The sequence below is a fragment of the Corvus moneduloides genome, chromosome 13, assembly GCF_009650955.1.
Source record: "Corvus moneduloides isolate bCorMon1 chromosome 13, bCorMon1.pri, whole genome shotgun sequence".
In the NCBI taxonomy this organism is placed as follows: Eukaryota; Metazoa; Chordata; class Aves; order Passeriformes; family Corvidae; genus Corvus; species Corvus moneduloides.
Window position 1 is genome coordinate 12,439,320 of NC_045488.1, and position 20,738 is coordinate 12,460,057.

A 20,738-nucleotide genomic window follows, 5' to 3' on the forward strand; every position below is an offset into this window, starting at 1 on the left:
GCCGCGGCTCGGGCATGCCGGGACATGGAGTCCGCGGGCTCCCCGCTCCGCTCCGCTCCGCTCCTCTCGGGGGTGCGGGGGCGGGTTGGCTGCGAAATGGTGGCTGCTTGAGCAGTGAGGAGCCAGAAGAGGGGAAAAAAATTAATGAAAACCGAAGAAAAAAGAAAAAGTGCAACACGCCCAACGTGGGGCTCGAACCCACGACCCTGGGATTAAGAGTCCCATGCTCTACCGACTGAGCTAGCCGGGCGCCACACGAATGCTCCGGCGGCCTCAGGTGTCGGCACAGCACCCCCCGCCGGCCCCGGGCATTCTTCGCTCCGGCCGCCAGAGGGCGCGTGCCCCACCTGATTTACATATTTACATTACCGTATAATTAAACATTATCCCAAAGCCGGCAGGTGTGGAGCGCCGGCAGACGCCGCCGTCCCGGGAAAGCTGGGGGATGCCGGAGCCGCGAGCAGCCCCCGAGGGGTTAATTAATAGCGCCGAGTAATGCCAGGTGTACTCTCCCAGTTCGCTTTAACCTGAGAGAAAACAAAAAGAAGCATTGACGGGTAGCTCCGGCCGAGCAGAGGGGGGATATGACGGCATCATCCAAGCACCGGTTTTAGTTTTTGACCGAAAATTGGCCGAATTGTTTTGATTTTTCTACCGCAATCCTCACGGCGCGGCAGACGAAGCACAGCGGCAGGAGACCGCCAGGGGGCGCAGTCGGGCCACGCCGGCACCGCGCGCTGTAAGCCACGCCCACTGATATGCAACCCCCGCTCGTGATATTTGCATAGCCCCGCCCCTGGTGTGCATAGCCCCTCCCATGTAATTTGCATAGCAACGCCCCTGTTGTGCATAGCCCCGCCCCGTCCGCGGCCCCGCCGCCGGCGCGCGGAGCCCCCAGCCCGCCGCAGCCATGGCGGCCCTGCCCGCGCTGCGCCCGCTCCTGCCCCTCGTCCCCGTCGCCGCCGCGCTGGCGCTGGCCGCGGGCGGGGGCGCCGCGGGGACAGGTCCGCGGGGACAGGACGGCGGGGACCGCGGGAGGGGCGCGCGAGGGGTCCGCGGGGATGAGTGCGGGACGTCCGTGGAACGCGGGGTGTCCGCGGATGTCCGCGGGGCTGAGCGGGATGAGCGCCGGGTGGCCGCGGGGATGCGAGCGGGATGTGCGCGGGGATGCTCGCAGGGCGCTCGGCGGGGCCGGGGCCGGACAGCCCGGTGCCCCCGCCGCTGCCGCGCTCGCCCCCCGGGCTGGGCACGGTCGGACGTCGGACCCGGCGGCCCCCGGCTCCCCGCGGCCGCAGCGCGGAGCCCTGGCTGGGGAGGCTCCGGGGCGCTCCGTGCCCGGGGGTGCTTTGCCCCCAGAGACGGCGCCCCAACACCGTTTGAAAGTGGGAATTTGGGTTTTTTGGGAGTTTTTCGTTGTTTGTTTGGGTTTTCTTTTACTGGCAGTCGGAGTTTAACAGCGGGAGTGTGTGCGTGGTAACCGCGGCCAGCCGGGGCAGAGCCGAGCTCCGGAGCTGCCCGAGCCCCCCTCGCCCACCCGCCCCCTAACCCTGACCTTAACCCTGTCCCACGGCAACCCCCAGCCCTGACCGCCCGAGGGCAGGAGGGGCAGGCGGAGTCCCTGCTGTCCCTGCTCCGTGCCGTCCCAGTGGCCACCAGATCCAGCTGGTGTCTGGGTGCCTGAGGCCACCGCCACGGGAGTTCGGCATCGAGCGGGGGGAAGGGGTGGGAGAGGAGAGGTGAGGAACCCTGCAGGTAACCACTGCACCCGCTCTTCCCAGAGCCGCCCCCGCCGCGCTCCGGCAGCGACATCGTCCATCCCATCAAAGTCGACGAGAGCGGATCCTTCCTGTCCTATGACTTGTCCCACCGGGTCCTTCACCGGAGGTCTCCTGCCTCCAGGAGCAAGCTTCCTGCGTTCTATGAGCTGCAATACAAAGGGCAACCCCTGAAATTCAACCTGAGCCTGAACAGGCACCTCCTGGCTCCAGGGTTTGTCAGCGAGAGGCGTTTCGGGGGCATCGCCGGCGCCAAGATCCAGCCTCACTCCTACAACTCCTGCCATATGATCGGGGAGGTCCGGAGCCGGGCGCTGCAGGGAGGCCTGGCTGCCCTCAGCACCTGCGATGGCCTGGTGAGTACAGCCCCAATCCTCAAGGAGCCTTAATCCATAAGGCAATAGCAGGAGCTGGGTGAAACCCTTTCTTCTGCCAAAACTGATACCAAAATTCCCAGCAGCAGCAGTCAACGTCTCATCTATAGGTCTGGTGCAGCCATGGGAGAGCTGACTGTAAATTTCCCATGGATTCCAGTGGTTTGGGAACTCTCCGGGGCTGGGTTTACTTGTTTGTGTCCAAATTCCCAAAGAGCAAATCTCTGCCTTTTAGTCCATAAGTGTGGGATTGCAAGGAGCACATCTGGAAACCAGGGGCTCGGAGCTGGAGGTGTTACTGATAGCACAGCCCCTGGGTAGTGAAGCTGCTCGCTGCTTCCTGAACTCTCCACTGCCTTACTCCACTCTAGGTGTTTCCAAAGGCAAAAGTGACCTGGAAGAGTGGCAGTTGGGGGAAAGGGCTTAAAACCTCCTGTGGGTTTGCAGAAATGGCTCCAAATAACTGGTGATGCAGTGCTCATGCTGGTGTCTTTCACTTTGGAGGGAGGACAGCTCCATCAGATCCTCCATGGCTTCCCACTGCCGGAGGGCAGGGATAGGTGGGATATTGGGAAGAATCCTCCCCTGTGAGGGTGGTGAGGCCCTGGCACAGGGTGCCCAGAGAAGCTGTGGCTGCCCCTGGATCCCTGGAAGTGTCCAAGGCCATGTTGGGCACTGGGACTTGGAGCAGGCTGGGATAGTGGAAGGTGTCCCTGCCCATGGCAGGGCTGGCACTGGATGGGCTTTAAGGTCCCTCCTCACCCAAACCATTCCATGATCCTGTGATTCTGTGATCACTCCCAGTCCCAGGTTCCTCAGGGAGAGCTGGGGTGCAGGTGGCCTCACGGTGCTGCTTTGTGTCTCCCTGCCAGAAAGGTGTGTTTCAGCTCATGAATGAGGACTATTTCATCGAGCCAGTGTCCAGCAGCCCTCGGGAGGAGGGAGCAGCACAGCCCCACAGGATCTACAAGCGCCAGGTGCCCAAGGACAGGGCTGAGCAGGGCAGGAGACCCCCGGCTCCACGGGAATCCTGCGGTGTGCGAGGTACTGTCCCTTCCTCTGGCCTTCTGGCAAAGTTTGTGACACCAGTGACTCAATGGGTGCTGGACCTCAGGCCTCTTGCTCTCATCTGCTGCTCCCAGCCCTGCTGCAGGCGGGGAATGATGTGGGGACAGAGCATTTGCTTTCATTTCCATGAAAACTTTGCTTTTTGACCTGCCAGGGCATTGGACTTTGGGAGTGGAACTCGGTCGCTGCCCCAGGAGTTCCCGGGGTGGGCAGAGTGCATGTGGGTCCTTCCCTGTCCAGAGCAGATGGGTTGGATAAACTCCTAAATCCAAGATTTCAAGTACTGAGGAATTCAGTACATTCCCAGAAACTCATGGGCACGTTACTCCCTGATGTGCTGCACATTTCCTTGAGCTTTCTGCTTTCACAAACTGGGGTTTGTTTCTGTAATAGGGTTATCTTCAGGCATTCTTCTGATAATCCAAATTAATTATTTAATCTGTGGTAATAATCTTAATGGCTTCTTCTAAGCTTTGAAGTCTGTTCTTGACTCAAGTCCATTCTGGACTTTGAAGTCTGTTCTTGAAAATTATTTTCTCTGGGTATACCATGGCCTGTGTGTAACTCATGTGGATCTCCTCTGTAATCAGAGCTAGCGGGGTGGATGTGCTGTGCATGCCCTGGAGAGGAATCCCAAAGAAATCCCAAAGTCTGTAGGATTTTAGTGACTGCCATCCTCTCACTGAGCTCTCCTGTGCTGTTGGTTTGCTTTGCCCCACAACAGGCAGATACTGCTGGTGTTGTTTCGCTCCTGTCAATACATGGGGCCACCTGTGTGCACAGCTGGGCGAGTGTTGGACAGGGATCATCCCAGAGGGAAATGCCACAGGAGCCCCCTGGGGCCCCAGGGGAACCCCCTGCTCTGCAGCGGCCTCACGTCGTGGCTGGGAGCTCAGCAGCCAAGGACACAATGGGAATGAGCTCCAAGGAAGCTGCTGCAATTAAACTGTCACAGTGGTATTAGCAATTCATCAAGTGGTCCAGATAGTTGGGATTTTTCATGCTAGGGGATAAAACGCCCTTTCACAGCTAACGTTCAGTACAGCCCAGAAAATGTAGGAGTCCATTGTTAGGGAAGTGAGGCTGAGCCCTCCAAAACCAGCCATGAAAGCGATTCCCACTGTGTGGGATGAGGTTTGTAAAGCCGTCACCCAGCTTGGGGCTGACCCTGACCTTGGTCTTGGAGCCGCGTCACAGGAAAAGTCCCCGCTGGAGAATTCCCAGTTGCTGGTGTGCGTGAGGAGTGGCCGAGCTCTCCTCCGCCTCCGGACTCCGCTCAGCCCAGTGAACATTCCCATTGTTTCCCCTTGGGAAGGCGCAGTCCGGTCTCTGTGTGCCTGAGGGAGTCTCTGTGCTGGCCTGCAGCGTCTCGGCTTGCCCAGGACTCTGGCACTTGTGGGATTTGGCTCCAGTCACCAGTCCGGCTTTGGGGGCACAGAGTTTATTGTGATGGGAACTGTCCCTTCCTGAAAATACGCATTTGGGATGATCCAAAATGTTGAGCCACCAGGGTTTTTCTCAGGTTGTTTCTCAAGCATCTCTGCAGGGTCTGTAAATTCCTGTGCCAGTACAAACGCTAATACTGCTCTGGGAGAGTTCCTCGTTCCTTGTGCAATATTGCAAACCCTCTTCTGGTCAAAGAAATTACTTTGAATGCTTTGTTTATTTTTTTTGTGTCATGCTCATGTGCAGCAGACTGAGCTCAGAGTCCTTTGGAACAGAGCACAGCAAAATGCACACGAGTTACTGAGTTATGGGTCTAAGTGTGGAGCCTTCTCCACATCAAAGGTGATTCCCGTGAATTAAAAAAGATATTTTATCAAAGTTGCAAGCATTTTATCAAGGAAAAAAGTCCTTTTTTCCCCTTAAATCCCTCAGAATCTCAGGAAAGCCTGGAGAGGTCTGAGAGGCGCAGGGAAAGGTGGGAGCAGAAGCAGCACAGGAGGAGAAGGATCAAGCAGCGCTCCATCAGCAGGGAGAAGTGGGTGGAGACGCTGGTGGTGGCAGACACCAAGATGGTGGAGTTCCACGGCAGTGACAACATCGAGAAGTACGTGCTGACCGTCATGAACATGGTGAGTGCTGGGCCCTGCGGGGCTGGGACGCAGGGAGCCATGGAACCGTGGAATGCTTTGGGTGGGGAGAGACTCAAAGCTCATCCAGGTGCACCCCTGACGTGGGCAGCGTCACCTCCCACAGGCCAGGTGGCTGCAAGCCCTGTCCATCCCCTGCCCCATCCCGTTCAAGGGATGGGACAGCCACAGTCTCCCTGCATCAAAGACCCCAGGGCTTGCCAGGAGTGATCCCTGGTGGAACCTTGGCAAAACCCCACCAGCAGGTTGTTCCCACCCTGCCCTCGCCATTGCTGCTGTGCCCAGTGCCCCAGCCCCACAGGGGATGGGCAGGTGGCAGCAAACTTGATGCCAAAACCTCCCTGCAGGCAGGAACAGCTCAGCCAAGGCCATTTCACCTTCCTCTGGGGCTTGAGGGCTGTTCCCTTGTCCTTCCCTCCTGGGGATGGGGGACATGGCCTCCCAGGGAGGTGCCAGAGAGGACAGCTGAGGGAAGGAGAGCCAGGTTGTGGTGGTCTCCACTGGGAATCTGGGGGGGCTTTGCTGGCACCATGAAACAAGCAGATAAGTCTGGGGGAGGTGGCTCAGTCTGTCCCTCTGCTGCTGCCGAGGTTGCACCTCTGCATTCCAGAGGAGAGCTTTGGTTGATGCCAGGAAAGGGTGAGATTGGGCAGAGGACCTCAGGTAACATCCCTGGATTTCTGGGGGGTGGTGAAGGCACCCAGAGAGCACTGAATTCCTTTGAGATGTTAAACACATCCGTTAGGAGTGAGAGCAGAGGGGTTCCCCAGGCGTTTCTGACTGAGTTCCAGTGTCTACACAGATCGTATCGAGTGTAAATGGATTTCATGGCAGGCCTCACTCTAGGCCCGTGTCTGTTCTTGTCTCCCATGTGGGGAATTCCCGAGATGTTGTCAACAACCTGCAGCAGCTTCCCCTGGAGCTGCTGCTCCTGCAGCTGGAGGTGCCAGCAGCAGTGTCCTGGGCTGCTCTGTGCTCCCAGCTCTGTTCCCATGGCTGTCCCACTGCAGGTGGCGGGGCTGTTCCACCACGCCAGCATCGGGAACCCCATCAACATCGCCATAGTGCGGCTCATCCTGCTGGAGCACGAGGAGGTGAGGGCACAACGGGGACTGAGCCCTGGCAGCCAGGCTGGGATGGGCTGGGAGCTGGTCTGGAAAACCAGGCTCCCTCCTGGGCTGTCCTCGTGGCCTGGCCAAGTGTGTGTGAGAGAAATCCAGGTGACCACGTTTGCCTCCATGTCCTGGCTGGTAGAGCCAGGGGCAGTGTGGGCAGAGGAGCTGCAGAGTCTGGTTTCTGGGGTGGTTTATGATAACACAGTGTCAGTGAGGTGGCAGAGGGCTCTGGGTCACTGCATGGTCATGTCCCAGCTGCTGTGGTGGCTCTGGGGGGCCTGAGGCTGCTCAGGGGCTCCACAGCTGTGTCCTTCACCCTCAGCCAGCACAGGGTGTTTTCCTGCAGTGGTTCTTAACCCCTGTTACTGGATGATTTAATGTTTTGGTTGAATCACAGATGAAAAGAAAGCAGGAAAAGGGCTGTCTTCCCACCCAGCCTACAAGCTATAAACATGGAGCTATTCCATCTGGATGGCAGTCACTCCCAATTTTGCTCTCATGTATCTGGAATCAGACCTCTCCCCTCCCCATCCCAAAATCCAAACAGCTCCGGCAGATTTCCCTTTATGTTGGCAGGAGGACCTGAAGATCTCCCACCACGCAGACAACACCTTGAAAAGCTTCTGCAAGTGGCAGAAGAGCATCAACGTGAAGGGAGACTCCCATCCCCTGCACCACGACGTCGCCGTCCTGCTCACCAGGTGAGGAGCCCACGCGCTGGTTTAGTGCTGTAGGAGCTGCTCTGGCAGCTAAAAACACACCTGGCTGCAGGTGGGGGCAGGCAGGGGAACATCTCCGTGGGAGCTGTTGAAATCTCACTCTCCCTGCCTGGACACATGCATGTAAGATCTATAATGTGAAATCTGGAGATATTTGGGTCCTGATAGCTGGAACTGCCATGGAAGGTGTAGGGGGGTTGGAATTAGATGATCTTTAGGATTTCTTCCAACCCAAACCATTCCATGAGTCTGTGATTCTATGAACTGGTCTCAAATCTCAGGTTTAAACGTGGACACAGCTCCCAGTTGAGGTTTCCAAAGCAGGTTTTCACTGTGGCCCTGTTGCCAAGCCCCAGAACGGCTGGATCCTCCCAGTAGTTGTACACAGGGATTAATTCTCCTTTTTCCCTCGGAGGCTGGGCTTGGCAGAGGAGCCTCTGGGAAGCCCCTGACCTCCCACGGAGCTGGCAGGAATTCCTGCCTCTGGCCAAGTTTGTGTACCTTGCAGTCAAAGCCTGGTTTGAGGCTTTCAGGCTGCCGTGAGTTTGCTGTTGTGGTGGTTTGGGTGATGATTCACAACCCAGAACAGCTTTATCTTCTCTGGGAAGTTGCTTTGTAGCAGAAATGAGGCACTTCAGGCCTTGTACTTCGATGGAACTGTTCTTCCTGGGTGGCTGGAGCTGCCCTGGAAAACCACAGCACCTCTGGGATGTTTCCCCAGAGCATTGCTTGATTATCCCCAGCATCAGCTTTATTTATACGAAGGAATAAACGTAGCCAGACTGGCCAGCAGCTCCCATTAATCAGGCTTAATAATGAGCTGGGGATAGTGGGAGAGGAAAGGGGAAAGGAAAGGTCATAAACGTTTTCCCTGTGGAAGGATGTTGGATGTCTCCATTCTCACTCCTGTTTGGCCGCTGTCTGTGTGCTGGGTCCTGCCGCCTTCCAACGCCCTCTCTGCTCTGTGTCTGTCTGTCTGTGTGTCCTCGTCCCCTCGGCCAAGGAAGGACATCTGTGCTGCCATGAACAGGCCCTGTGAGACCCTGGGGCTGTCCCACGTGGCCGGGATGTGCCAACCCCACCGGAGCTGCAACATCAACGAGGACACGGGGCTGCCCCTCGCCTTCACCGTGGCCCACGAGCTCGGACACAGGTAACCCTCTTCCTCCTTCTCTTCCTGTGCATGCGCTGTGGGGCTGGAGAAAGCACAGGGGGAAGTTGGGAGACGGTTCCCAAGTGGTTCCTTGCTGGTGCAAACCTTGCCTTGCTCCTTGGGGACTTCATTCCAGAGTTAAGTTCTGGGTTGTCGCAGGTTTAATGAGAGCCACGTAATCCAAGGCAGCCTGGAGAAATTGCACTTGTGTATTGTCCTGTGGTGGTTTGGGAAGGTTTTGGAGCAGGGGTTGCCCATTGAGAAGTTTTAAAGTAGGATTTGTCTGTAGTATCAGCGAGAGAATTTTGCTTGTCCCAGTTTCAGTTGAATTTTGACAAGGTCACTTGAACATTGCAGTTCCCAATAGACAGACATCCGTGTGTGGGAAAACACCCACCACTATGATCTTGTTGAGTATTCCTGACTTTTCAGTGGGAAAGCTGAGATAAAAGCACAGGACAAAGTTCAGGGCTGTCAGTAGCACGTCCCCCAGGGCAGATCCCTGCTCCTGTGCCAGGAGCGGGGCCGGGGCCGTGCCCGGTGTCGCGCTGTGCCGGGAGCGGTGGTTGTGGTGGCTGTGGTGGTTGTGGCTCACCTCCCCTCCGTGGGCTGTGCTCTTACACAGTTTTGGGATTCAGCATGATGGAAGCAGCAATGACTGTGAGCCAGTTGGGAAAAGACCTTTCATCATGTCTCCACAGCTCCTGTATGACACGTCCCCACTCACCTGGTCCCGCTGCAGCCGCGAGTACATCACACGCTTCCTCGAGTGAGTGCTTCCTCCTCTTCTTCCTCACTGTGGGGCCTGGGGGGTCAGGGCCAGGGCACGGGGGGATGCTCTTAACTCTGAGATCATCTCTCTAAGAGTGTTGGGGGTCTCTTGCCCAGAGCAGCTGTGGCTGCCCCTGCATACCTGGGAGTGTCCAAGGCCAGGTTGGATGGGGCTTGGAGCAGCCTGGGATAGTGAAAAGTGTCCCTGCCCATGGCAGGGCATGGGATGAGATGGGCTTTAAGATCCCTTCCCACCAAACCATTCCATGATTCCGTGAATCCTCCCTCGGTTGCCTCACTGTGCTGTGAAGGGGGGTCAGGAGTGTTTGGGGCAGGCCCAGGGGCTGTGGTTGCAGGGATAAAACCGGAGTGTTTTCCCTGATGCTCTCTGCAGGTTCTGCAGAATCTCTTCGATTCTCTCTGCCTGACATGGGCAAACCAGACCCAGCCAAATTCTTCCCTGCCTTTGTTTATTTTTAGCACCCGTGGCTGATTTTTCAGCCTGTTGTTAGGAAGTTCCGAGGAACACAGCCTGGAGTTTGGTTTGTCAGCCAGTGGCTTGCACTGGAGGAACATTTTCCTCCCTTGCTACGGGAAGGTTTGCAAACAGTGAGGAGCAGCGAGGGGAGAGCTGGGCCAGGGGCCGGCATTCTGTGGCCTGGAGGCTGCCAGGGCTAGGCTCCCCCTCCCAAATCCCAGCCTGGGACATGTGGGCTTGGCCCCGTGCAGGGGGAATTACTGCTGATTTATGGCATTCAGAGGAATGGAGCTTTCCCGCATCCGCAGCACCCCTGGCCCTCTGCTTTTAACCTTCACTTTGGGATGAAGAATTTCCTGCTTGTGATGACCCTGAGCTGCTGCGAGCTGTGATGGGGGAGACAGAGCAGCTGGAAGCTCCTCTGGTGGGGTTTTGCTCTCTTTGCTCCCCCAGAAGGAGCAGCTCTTCCTTGGGAGCGGCGCAGGGCCCAGCAGGCGTCTGTCACCGGCTGTGACGCCCCCGGGCCAGGGGGAGGCCAGGGCCAGCACAGACATGAGCGTGTTATAATGAGATGTTGGCAGGAGAATGGGAAGGAGGGAGCCAGAAAACGGGACCCTGCTGACCTGGGTTTGCTGGATGTGCTTGGAACAGACCTCACGTTTGGAAAAACCACACTCTCAGATGATGGTGATTATTACTTTACACAAGATTATTATTATTTTACAAGCACTGCCGAATGTTTGAGCATCTGAAAGTGATTCCCGGCAGCAGCACGGCCCCAGCCCTGTGGGTCAGCACTGGCTGCAGCTGGGGTTGCAGGGTCAGGGTCTGCCTGGACATGCGGGGGCACTGGGAGAGGTCCCGTCCCTGCTGTGGCAGCAGTGTCCCCAGGGAAGGTGTCCCCTTGCTCAGAGCAGTGTAGGATGCTGGCACAGGGTGGCTGGTGATGCTCCTGCGGTGGGGGGACCCTTCAGTCTTTGCTGTACATCAGACAATCAGATTTTCAGCCTCTTTCCAGTGCTAAAGCTCTTCTTCCATCACCCTCCTCTTCCCAGGGCCTGGGGCCTGCTGCCCTTTCCCTGCCCATGCCACTCCTCTGCCCGTTCCACCAGCTCCGTGTTGTGCAGCTGATTCTTCCAAGCTCCAAGCCTTGCCTTTGTTTTTGCTGAATTCTGTCCTGGCTTTTTTGGACCCTTCCTCCAGTTCTCTGGGAGCTCTTGGAATTTTAATCCTGCTCTCAAATGTATCTGCAGATCCTCTCAGCCTGCTCACAGATGGGGATTTAATCATTGTTCCATCCACTCCATCCTCCAGCTCGTTAAGAAACGGGCTGGAACAGGCAGAGCAGTGCAGGCCCCTGCGTCTTTCCCTGTGGACTGGGATTTACTGCAGATCCCTGAAAGCCAGAGGGAAACTCAGGCCAATTTTTCCCTGCTTGGAGATGTGTTTTGGCCAATGGAACAGACTGGGAGAATGACTGTAAATTATTTAACAAAGAAATAGATTCTGGAAAAGCTGGAAGGCTGAGGCAGATCCCAGTCACCCTCAAACTGGACAGAGACCCCTCCATAAGCTGGGCAGCGCAGGGAGTGCCCCAAGCAGGTCAGAGGAACAGGAGGCTCGGGGCAGTTTGTGGGGGACCTGTGGGGCCCCTGTGCCGGGATGCAAACAGGCAGAGGGTGAAGGGTCCAGAGCAGCACAAGTGTGACACCTGGGGCTCATCCAGGATGAAGTGCTGGAGCCTGGACTTTTTCCAGTAAGGATACCATTCCTTCCATTTTTAGAGAAAACTCTCCAAGTGTAAAGAATGGGATGAGCTTTAAGGCTCCTTCCAACCCAAACCATTCCAGGATTGTTACTTTATGGAAATATGTGCAGAAGTGCCATGCAGTGACCCCCCTGTGTGCCTGACACAGGCTGCACCAGGACCCTGTGTCCAGCTGCCCAGTCCGTGCTCCATCCATCCCAGCTCAGCCCCACATCACCCACAGCGATCCTTCTCTTCCCACTGGGCTGGGAGCAGCAGGATGCTCCTGCTGTTGGGAGTTTGCAAATGGAGACTTTCAAGCCCCTGGGCTGCTGAAAGCAACCCGTTTCCTGCTTTTTCCCATAGGGAAATATAAGTATATTGCAGTAAGGATATACATGGGAGTTTAAGGGGCTGTCTCCAGCCAAGGGAGCTGTTTGCAGGTGTCCAGTGTGGAACTTGGTGGGTGGGTTGGGAAAGGGAGGAGGGGGTGCTGGTTCTGCTGGGCATCACCCCAGGCGCTGCCAGCACCCCAAAGCAGGAGCTCTCCTGTTTCCAGCCCTTGGTTCCGTGCTGCTGGTTTGGGTTAAAAAGGAATCTCATTTCAAGTTAATTCAGAGCTGTTCCCAATCACAACAAACCCGAGTAATCTGATCCACCACGGCAGCCTTGCCAGAGGCTTGGCCTTGCTGGAAACAAGTTTGTTTAAATCAACACTGGTGACAATTCCGTGTGCGTTTGGGAAGTATCTGAGCAAAAGCAGTTGGAGCAGCGGGATGCACTGTCCGCCTCGGCCGCTCCACTCCCACCTCTGCTCCAAAGAAATCCTGTCCAGCCTGGTTTGAGCACTCCTGGGGTGGCAGTATGGGGATGAGCACGTTTGGCTGCTGATAATCTACTTTATTCCTGTTAGCAGGGTCTGCAGGGACATTTCTGGAGGTTGTGGGTCCACCGAGACGTTTATGGTTGTTGCCCCTTCTGTCTTTGCCCCTTTGCCTTCCCCATGTCCTGCTATCCCTGGGGGACATGGGGGCATCCCTCTGGGGGGCTCCCACCCTAAAAGATACCCAGAGGTGCCCATCCACACCAGAACAGCTCCAGGGATGGCAGAGCCAGGGTCGTGTCAGTGGGAAATGCTGATTGCTCTCATCATGGGACATTCATCAGCTGCTGTTCCCCCTGGCATCTGCCAGAGGTGTTGGATGCCTGGGGTGACACTGCTGTGACCTGTCTCTTCCAGCCGGGGCTGGGGACTGTGCCTGGATGACCCCCCAGCCCGGGAGGTGCTGGACTTCCCCCTGGTGCCCCCGGGTGTCCTGTATGATGTGGGCCACCAGTGCCGGCTGCAGTACGGCCCCTACTCCACCTTCTGCGACGACATGGACGTGAGTGGGGTCCCTGGTGGGCAGTGGGCTCTGAGGGGCTCTGGGCTGGGGATTTGCTGGGGCTGTGCTCTCCCTGCCGGCGGGTTGGATCTGTGCCGGAGGGATGGATCTGTGCCGGGATCCACGGCAGGAACCGCGTCCCTCTGCTTCCCACAGAGCGTCTGCAACACGCTGTGGTGCACGGTGGGGAACACGTGTCATTCCAAGCTGGACGCGGCTGTGGACGGCACAGCGTGTGGGGAGAGCAAGGTAACGGGGGGGACACCCCTCCATGGCCTCGGGGCCCCGTGGTCCTGCACACACAGGAGCTGTGCAGGGTCCAGTGCAGGGATGGGCTCATCGTTGCTCTGCCCAAACACCCACTGCTCCCACTGCCCTTAGGGAAGCTTAAAAGTCCTGGGGAAAGTGACTCACTTGGGATTGCTTGAATCAGTTGGGAAGGTGAAACCCACAGTTAATGACGGTGGTGGGAGAGCACAAGGCTCTCCATCTGCTGCCATGGTGGATGGTCATCCCTGGGACCTTCCCCACTGCTGGGGAGGCACCTCTGAGCCCCTCTGGCTCTTCCCTCTGGGCTGACACTGAGCTGTGAATCCCCTTGCTGAGGGGTCTCCATGGAGGTTTGGGTTTGTTGCCTCCCTCAGATCCTCAAACAGCCCAATATCTATGAGTTTCCCATTGCCTGAGGAGCTCCAGGCTCTGGCAGAGCCCAGCTGACCCCAGGCACCTCCATGCAAGCGAAGCATGGATTTCCGCAGGACAATCTGTGTGCTGCACCTCAGTGCTCCCCATCCTTAACCTTGTGTTCTCCCCTTGCTGCCTGTCCCCCCGCAGTGGTGCTTCAATGGCGAGTGCGTTCCCGTGGGATACCGGCCCGAGGCCATCGACGGCGGCTGGAGCTCCTGGAGCTCCTGGGCCTCCTGTTCCCGCAGCTGTGGTGCAGGAGTGCAGAGTGCTGAGAGGCACTGCAGCCACCCCACGTAAGCCAGCCCTCACCCTGGGGCTGCCCACACCCCCAGGACACCAGTCAGGAGTCACAGAACCCTGGGATGGTTTGGGTTGGAAGGGACCTTATTCCATCGCCTGCCCTGGGAGCGTTGCAGTGTGACTCGAACAAAGGGCAGAGACTCCACACTCGGAGATGTAAAACATATGCAGTGTCCTTTAGTGACAGAACAGCAAACCAGGCATTCTTAGAGCCTGATTCAGAGTTGTTTTGAAAAATCCTGCTGCAGTTTATCACCCTGCTGCATTCCATGAGCCAGTGCTGGCTCCCGCCTGCAAGTGTCCGGGCACTGCTGGAGGAGCTGCCATCTCCATCCCAGGATTTCTGGGCTGACCCATCTGCTCCCCAGATGTCCCCTTGGTCACCGAATCACTGTTGCACTGGATTCAGCCAAAACCCCCGGCTTGCCCTGGTGTCAGAGCACCCTGGGATGGGGAGGAAAAGGGCTTTGTAGTGATGTTCCAGGGGAATAATTTTTACATGGCGTGGGGAGCTCTGGCAACCACAGGACTGAGCTTCTGATGTGCCCAGACACGTGTTGTGCCCATCCTCTTCCTCGGGTGACTTTGGCACGTGCTGTTGGGCTCTTGAGGAAGTGCTCTGTCATCTCGGTCCCGCATCAAGACCTGGATTTGTGTTTGACATAAACTGTGGCAGAGGTGCCGTGGTTTATGGAGTTTTGGAGTGTTCCAAACACAGCTGTGGACAGGCAGGAGAGCAAACACTGGGAATTTCCCAGGCATTTGTTTGCTTTGGCCACTGGAGGTAAATCTTTAGCTTTGTGCTTGGGATGAAGTGAGAAAATGTGTGCTGGGCATCCCCCCCTTCCACAGCCATTCGCTCAGGGCAGGGCATGTAAACACAGCCCTAAAATAATCATTAGCTTCATTCTCTTCAGCAAAGTGTGCCCAGGAGAAGGAATTTTCATGAGGTCACTGGGACATGGGCCATGGAGAGTAGTGTGACCAAAGGAAAAGGCAGCGTGGCGGGAGATGGTGGCTGTGTTGTGAGGGTCTGCTGGCATCTGAGAAAAAATTGTTGACGCGTCTCAAGTCTCTCTTGCTTTAAAAAGTCCAGTGTCAGCTTTGCCATTCCCTGGGGCAGTAGAGGAGCAGAGTCAAGAGGACACCCTGGATGGGATGGGATGGGATGGGATGGGATGGGATGGGATGGGATGGGATGGGGAGCAGCTCCTCCGGAGCAGCTGCAGGATGGGCACCAGGCTGGACAGGGCTTGGAGGAACCTGGTCTGTGGAAGGTGTCCCTGCCCATGGCAGGGGGTGGAACAGGATTGGCTTTAAGGTCCCTTCCAACCCAAACCATTCTGGGATTTTCTGATTCTCAAATCTCTTTCACTCCAAGCCCTTCTGTGACTCCTGTTTTTCCCTGCCATGGACAGGCCGAAGTACGGGGGCCGGTACTGCCTGGGGGAGCGGAAGCGGTTCCGGATCTGCAACGTGAAGCGCTGTCCCCCGGACAAGCCCTCCTTCCGCCAGGTCCAGTGCAGCCACTTCAACCCCATGCTCTACAAAGGGAAGCTCTACAAGTGGACGCCGGTGCCCAACAACAGTGAGTGGAGGGCAGAGACCTCAAACCTGGAAATGCTTGGACGCGGTCCCGCAAACGGCTGGAGTTGGCTGTTTGTGTCCCAGCGTTGCCTTGCAGCCTGTTCGTGCTGTATTTTGTGTTTTACACTATGGCTGGGCTTGCAGGGTTGATTTGTGTTTTCGGAGATGGGCCCGGGTGCTGGGGTTGAGTCTGTGCCTGCTGTGCCTGTTCCCCAGTTAACCCCTGCGAGCTGCACTGCCGGCCCGAGCACGAGTACTTTGCGGAGAAGCTGCGGGACGCGGTGGTGGACGGGACGCCCTGCTACGACAGCGACGCCAGCCGCGACGTCTGCATCAACGGCATCTGCAAGGTGGGGCCTCGGGGGGAGACAGGGACACCCCGGGCCTGGGAGAACACGGGTGGGGGCAGGACGCACCTGTGGGTGCTCAGCGTACCCTCCCTCCCATGCTGAGCCCACTCCTTTTGCCATTCCCCATTCGGGAGGTGTTCCTGATTCCCATGGGGTGTGTGGTATGGGCTGTGTCAGCCTCTGTGCTGGCCTCAAGGAGACAGAGCACCCAGGCCAGGCTGGATGGGGCTTGGAGCAGCCTGGTCTAGGGGAAGGTGTTCCTGCCCGTGGCAGGAGGGCTGGAACTGGATTGTCTTTGATGTCCCTTCCAACTCAAACCATCCCATGATTCTATAAATCCTTTGGAGATGGTGCAGTCGGTGCTATGAATGATGTGGGAGATGCCGGTGTGGGGCTGACGGGGCTCTCTTGCAGAACGTGGGCTGTGACTACGAGATCGACTCGCACGCGGTGGAGGATCGGTGTGGGGTCTGCCACGGGGATGGCTCCACCTGCCACACCGTCCACAAGACCTTCGAGGACAGCGAGGGGCTGGGTAAGGGCACCTCCTGCTGCACCCAGAACACCGTGTGCCTGGGCCAGCACAGCTGGGCTGCTGCTGCTGCTCCTCCTTTGGAGGGGGAGTTTAATTCCAACTTGCCGATTTTTTGGAGCTAAGACTGCAGGGAACTCAGGTGGGCTCAGGGCAAGGGAGGGTTTGGTGCCCACTGGTGCCTTACAGAGGTGTAAGGATTGGCACAATGCTGGCACCCGGGGGACACAGCACCCACCCAGGGGACACTGGCACCCACTCAAGGACAAAAATCATCTCAGACACCTCTGACTCCACCAAGACCAACGCCTGGTTCCATTCCCAGGTTATGTTGACATCGGGATTATCCCCGTGGGAGCCCGGGAGATCCAGATTGAAGAAGTGGCAGAAGCCGGGAATTTCCTGGCGCTGCGGAGCGAGGACCCGGAGAAGTATTTCCTGAACGGCGGCTGGACCATCCAGTGGAACGGGGACTACAGGGTGGCAGGGACCACCTTCACCTACAAGAGGACGGGGAACTGGGAGAACCTCACCTCCCCAGGGCCCACCGTGGAGCCTGTGTGGATCCAGGTACGATGGATCCTGCCTTCCTTGTGGGGCTGAGCTGCCGTGGTCCCTCATGGCCCCTCCCTGCATCCAGGGGATGGGCTTGGCACCTCCTCGAGGTGTGTTTCTCTGGGAGCCAACACTGGAGCAGCCAAGCACGTGCTGCTGGCCCGGGGAGTGTTTCCAGCCCACACCACTTCCAGCTGAGCCTCATCCCCTTTGCAGCATTCTGCAAAATATTTACACAGGAGAGGGAGAGAAGAGAAAGAGCCGTTTCCTGAGGCCTTTCCCCTATCTTATCAAGAGCAGGGAAAGAACCCCCAGTGCTTCTGGCTGGGCCGGACAGTCCAGGAGTGAGGGAGCTGCCAGTTCATGCAAAAGCTGTTGGGAGTCAGTATCCTTGTGACTGAGGCCAAGCCTTCCTCTGGAGAAACCAGTGGGAATCATCCCACAGATGATGGCACAGCTGGCACCAGGCTGAAATCCCTCGTGGTGCCAGGTGTGGTGCAGAGGTGGTGATGGCCACGGAGCTGCCCTGGACCCCCAGGATCCCCCTGCCCCGGCAGTGACGACCCAGCCCGATGCACCCCCCAGAGCATCCCCGGCTTTGCACGGGTTCGCCCGGAGCTCAGACACCCTGAGCAGCCAGAATCTCCTTCTGCCTTTCCTTCAGCAGCAGCTCAGGGTGGGATGTGAATGGGATCCTGGGCCCGCTGCTGCCAAGGGCTGCTGTTAATGGGAACACTGGTGTGCTCGGCACCCACAAATCACTTTCTGGGATTCATAACCTAATTAAAACCTTTGGGCAAGAATGTTTCGATACTCGTGGAGAGGTTTTGGAAAGACGCCCTGGCTCCCGCCAAAGCTCCAAGAACAACAAAGCTTTGGCAACAAAGGGAGTGCTTAGGCTAAGAAAAACAGGGATGAACTCCCAGCCCTCGCGAGCGCGGGTGTGGGAGGCGCTTTGAGCAGGACTTGTGTCAACCACAGCAGCAGCCGGAGCCCGTTTGGAGTGGGAAACAATTTAGGAAATTCCACCCATGGGCAGGGACACCTTCCACAGACTGGGTTACTCCAAGTCACATCCAGCCCTGGTGTGGAGCTGGGCACAGGGTCACGTCCTTCTGGCCATGCTGGGTGGGTCCTTCTCTCTTGAGAAGCCCCCGGGGCAATGCCACCCCCCACTGCCCTGCCTGGCCACCCCCTGACTGTCCCCTGTGTCCCCCAGCTGCTGTTCCAGGAGACCAACCCTGGAGTAAGGTACCAGTACACGATCCAGCGCCCAGCTGACAGCGAGAACGAGATTGAGCAGCCCGAGTTCCTCTGGCGCTTTGGCTCCTGGACCACCTGCACGGCCACCTGTGGGACAGGTGAGTGCAGCCCCACGGGACACCCACTCTGAGCAGTGGAGCATCCCTGGGGAGCCTTAGAAATTCCTGGGTCTTGGGTTTCACGAGGTCTTAGGGGAAGAAAAAAGCGACATCTGCTGAGGTCACAGCTCCGGTGCCCCAGTGGCACTCACTATGAACCCCAGGGCTCTATCGGCGCTTTGCTCCCGGCTCGGTGTCCTGTTACCCGGCAGGGGATGGAGACAAAAGACCTTTAGAGAAATCAGGGAGTGTGGAAGGGCTGGTCTCCTGCCTGGCTGGGCCTCTCCAGGGGGGAGAATATCCAGGGTTTTACAGAGAGCGCTGGGGTCCCACACGGTGTGTGTGGGTGGGTGTTTGCTTCCCCCTGTCATGCCCCACTGCACTGCTGGCTGGGTATCCCAGGGTCCCCAGGGCAGCTTTTGGGGCAGCTGGTGCAGAGGGACATTTCTGGAACTCTGCCAGGGGAGGCTGGGACCAACAAGTACTTCCTCGAGAGCAGCTGGCACTGGAAAAAAGGGGAGTTCAAGGACACTCGTGCTTTCTAGGTAGCACAGAGTGCCAGGACATGGGCTTCATTTAAAACCAGCTTTCCTTTGTATGATTTGAGTGCTTGGCTTCCAGAACAGAAGGGAAATAGAGGAGTGAATCAGGCAGGAGTCAGGTGAGGGTGAGCAGCTGGAGGAGGCCTGAGCCCCTCTTCCTGCACTGAGTGATGGCGTGAGCTGAGACGTGGATTTGGGAGAGCTCACACTGAGCCTCTGGTGAGTCCCAGGGCCCTGTAAGCTCCCAAGTGCTTGAGCCAGAGCCCAGCTCAGCAGCTTCAGCAGGGTTCTGTCAGTCTCAGCTGAGCTCGTGGTGACAGCTCTCCATGTCACAGGTCAAGTACGTGTTACAGAAACAGGGACAGAAGCCGGAGCGAGACAGTGTGGTGAGGTCACCCTTAAAAACCCCTGTGAGCAGACTGGGGACACGAGGCTTTGGCCAGTGATTTATCCCTAGGCTGGGCTGGGGCAGGGCTGCCCAAAGAGCTGGGTGCTGCCCCTTGGCTCCCCACAGCCCCCAGAACTCCCAGTGCACACAGTCTCCGGTGGCTGGGTGTGACTCTGGGCAGTGGTGCCAGGACGGTGCAGCTCTGTGGCTGCAGCACCTCCAGCTGCCATCCTGCCCCAGCTGCACCGGTGCCATGGGGCTCCGTGAGGGTGTCACACCCTCAACACAAATCAACTTGCAGATTCAAGTGGTGGTTTCATTTTCTTTCCCCTGTTTTGGTGGCTCAGGCTCACCAAGAACCTTCTGCCACCTTCTGCCAGAGGGTGCTGGGTGGTTCAGTTCGGTTTCCAAAGCCGAGTTGGTGCCTGTGTGGTGTCAGAGCCCTCAGGGCTGTCAGTGTCCTGTCGGTGCCCCCGGGGTGCCCTCAGTGTCCATCCTGCCCGCAGGCGTGCAGCGGCAGGTCGTGCACTGCGTGGAGAGGCTGGCGGGCCTGGTGGAGGAGCGGTTCTGCGACGCGCTCACCCGCCCCGATGACCAGCAGCGCACCTGCAGCGAGGAGCCCTGCCCGGCCAGGTGCGACCCCACCCTGCTCCTCCCCTCTCCCTCACGCTGGGGATGGGTCCCAGGCCTTGTTGGTCCATGACAGCATCCCTGGCATTGCCTGACTGCTGCAGGGCATTGCCCACCTGCAGGCTGAGCCTCACGGGAGCTCCTATCCTGGCAGGATGCTCCCCTCTGCGTCTGTGCACATAACCCTGGCACAGCTCAGGGACTGTCCCATCCCTGACCCTCTGTCCAGGCTCCCAGACCTTGGACTGACACATCTGGGATCCTCCTTTCCCCATGGCCCCACGTGACAAGCAATGGGATGGATCCTGCTGCGCGGCCACTTGCTCTGGCTGAGATCTTTCCCTTTCCCCTTTTCTCTTTCCCCTTTCCCTTTTCCCCTTTCCCAATTCCCTCTCTGCAGGTGGTGGGTGGGGGAGTGGCAGAAGTGCTCGGCCACGTGCGGCCGGGCAGGGCTGATGAAGAGGACGGTGCTATGCATCCAGAGTGTGGGGCTGGACGAGCAGAGGGCCCTGCAGCCAGCGGACTGCCAGCACCTCGCCAAGCCGGATGCCACCGCACCCTGTCACCCAGAGGTCCCCTGTCCCTCCCAGTGGGCTGTGGGGAACTGGTCCGAGGTGAGAGAGAGCGTCGGGGAGGTCCCATTGTCTTGCAAAGTGGTGGGAGCTGGGGACAGGTGCCCCCAGACACCCCAGCCTGCCCAAGAGCGATGGGTGTGCTCCTGGTCACAGAAGATCCATGGATGAGTCTGTGTGGGCTCAGCAGCTCCCATGGACAGGAATTCCATTGCTCGGAGAGGCCTCAGAGTGAGGAAGGAGCGTTGGGCATTTTAACTCTGCCCCATCTCTGAGCTTTGCAGCTCCCTCACACGGGGTGAGGGCCACACTCTGGGCTTGGCACAAGGAGGGCAGAAATGAGGTTTTCAACTAGACATGGCTTGGAACAGCCTGGTGGAGTGGAAGGTGTCCCTGCCCATGGCAGGGAGTAGAAGTGGATGATCTTCAAGGTCCTTTCCAACCCAAACCATTCCATGGGGTGATTAATGGTGACACTCTGTGTAACCTTGATTTATTTTTGTGTTTCTGTGAATCAGCTTAACCACAGGCTGAGGGTTTCAACCAGAAAATTATA

General features: G+C 57.7%; 1 protein-coding gene and 1 non-coding gene across 2 annotated transcripts in view; one reads left to right on the forward strand and one right to left on the reverse strand.

Annotated features, from left to right (window-relative positions):
* Window positions 1-177: 177 nt before the first annotated feature.
* Window positions 178-250, reverse strand: TRNAK-CUU. Its single transcript has one exon. It is a non-coding gene; the product is annotated as a tRNA-Lys (tRNA).
* A 660-nt stretch (window positions 251-910) lies between these two features.
* ADAMTS7 (ADAM metallopeptidase with thrombospondin type 1 motif 7) overlaps window positions 911-20,738 on the forward strand; it is a 34,199-nt gene continuing 14,371 nt past the window's right edge. The window contains exons 1-18 of the mRNA XM_032123182.1: window positions 911-1,004; window positions 1,779-2,131; window positions 3,022-3,193; window positions 5,096-5,292; window positions 6,321-6,404; window positions 7,002-7,126; window positions 8,148-8,297; window positions 8,923-9,066; window positions 12,534-12,678; window positions 12,835-12,927; window positions 13,513-13,658; window positions 15,084-15,253; window positions 15,469-15,602; window positions 16,017-16,137; window positions 16,460-16,704; window positions 17,909-18,050; window positions 19,487-19,613; window positions 20,011-20,224. Of these exons, the coding sequence (XP_031979073.1) occupies window positions 911-1,004; window positions 1,779-2,131; window positions 3,022-3,193; window positions 5,096-5,292; window positions 6,321-6,404; window positions 7,002-7,126; window positions 8,148-8,297; window positions 8,923-9,066; window positions 12,534-12,678; window positions 12,835-12,927; window positions 13,513-13,658; window positions 15,084-15,253; window positions 15,469-15,602; window positions 16,017-16,137; window positions 16,460-16,704; window positions 17,909-18,050; window positions 19,487-19,613; window positions 20,011-20,224 (2,856 nt within the window). The remainder of the gene's footprint in view (window positions 1,005-1,778; window positions 2,132-3,021; window positions 3,194-5,095; window positions 5,293-6,320; window positions 6,405-7,001; window positions 7,127-8,147; window positions 8,298-8,922; window positions 9,067-12,533; window positions 12,679-12,834; window positions 12,928-13,512; window positions 13,659-15,083; window positions 15,254-15,468; window positions 15,603-16,016; window positions 16,138-16,459; window positions 16,705-17,908; window positions 18,051-19,486; window positions 19,614-20,010; window positions 20,225-20,738) is intronic.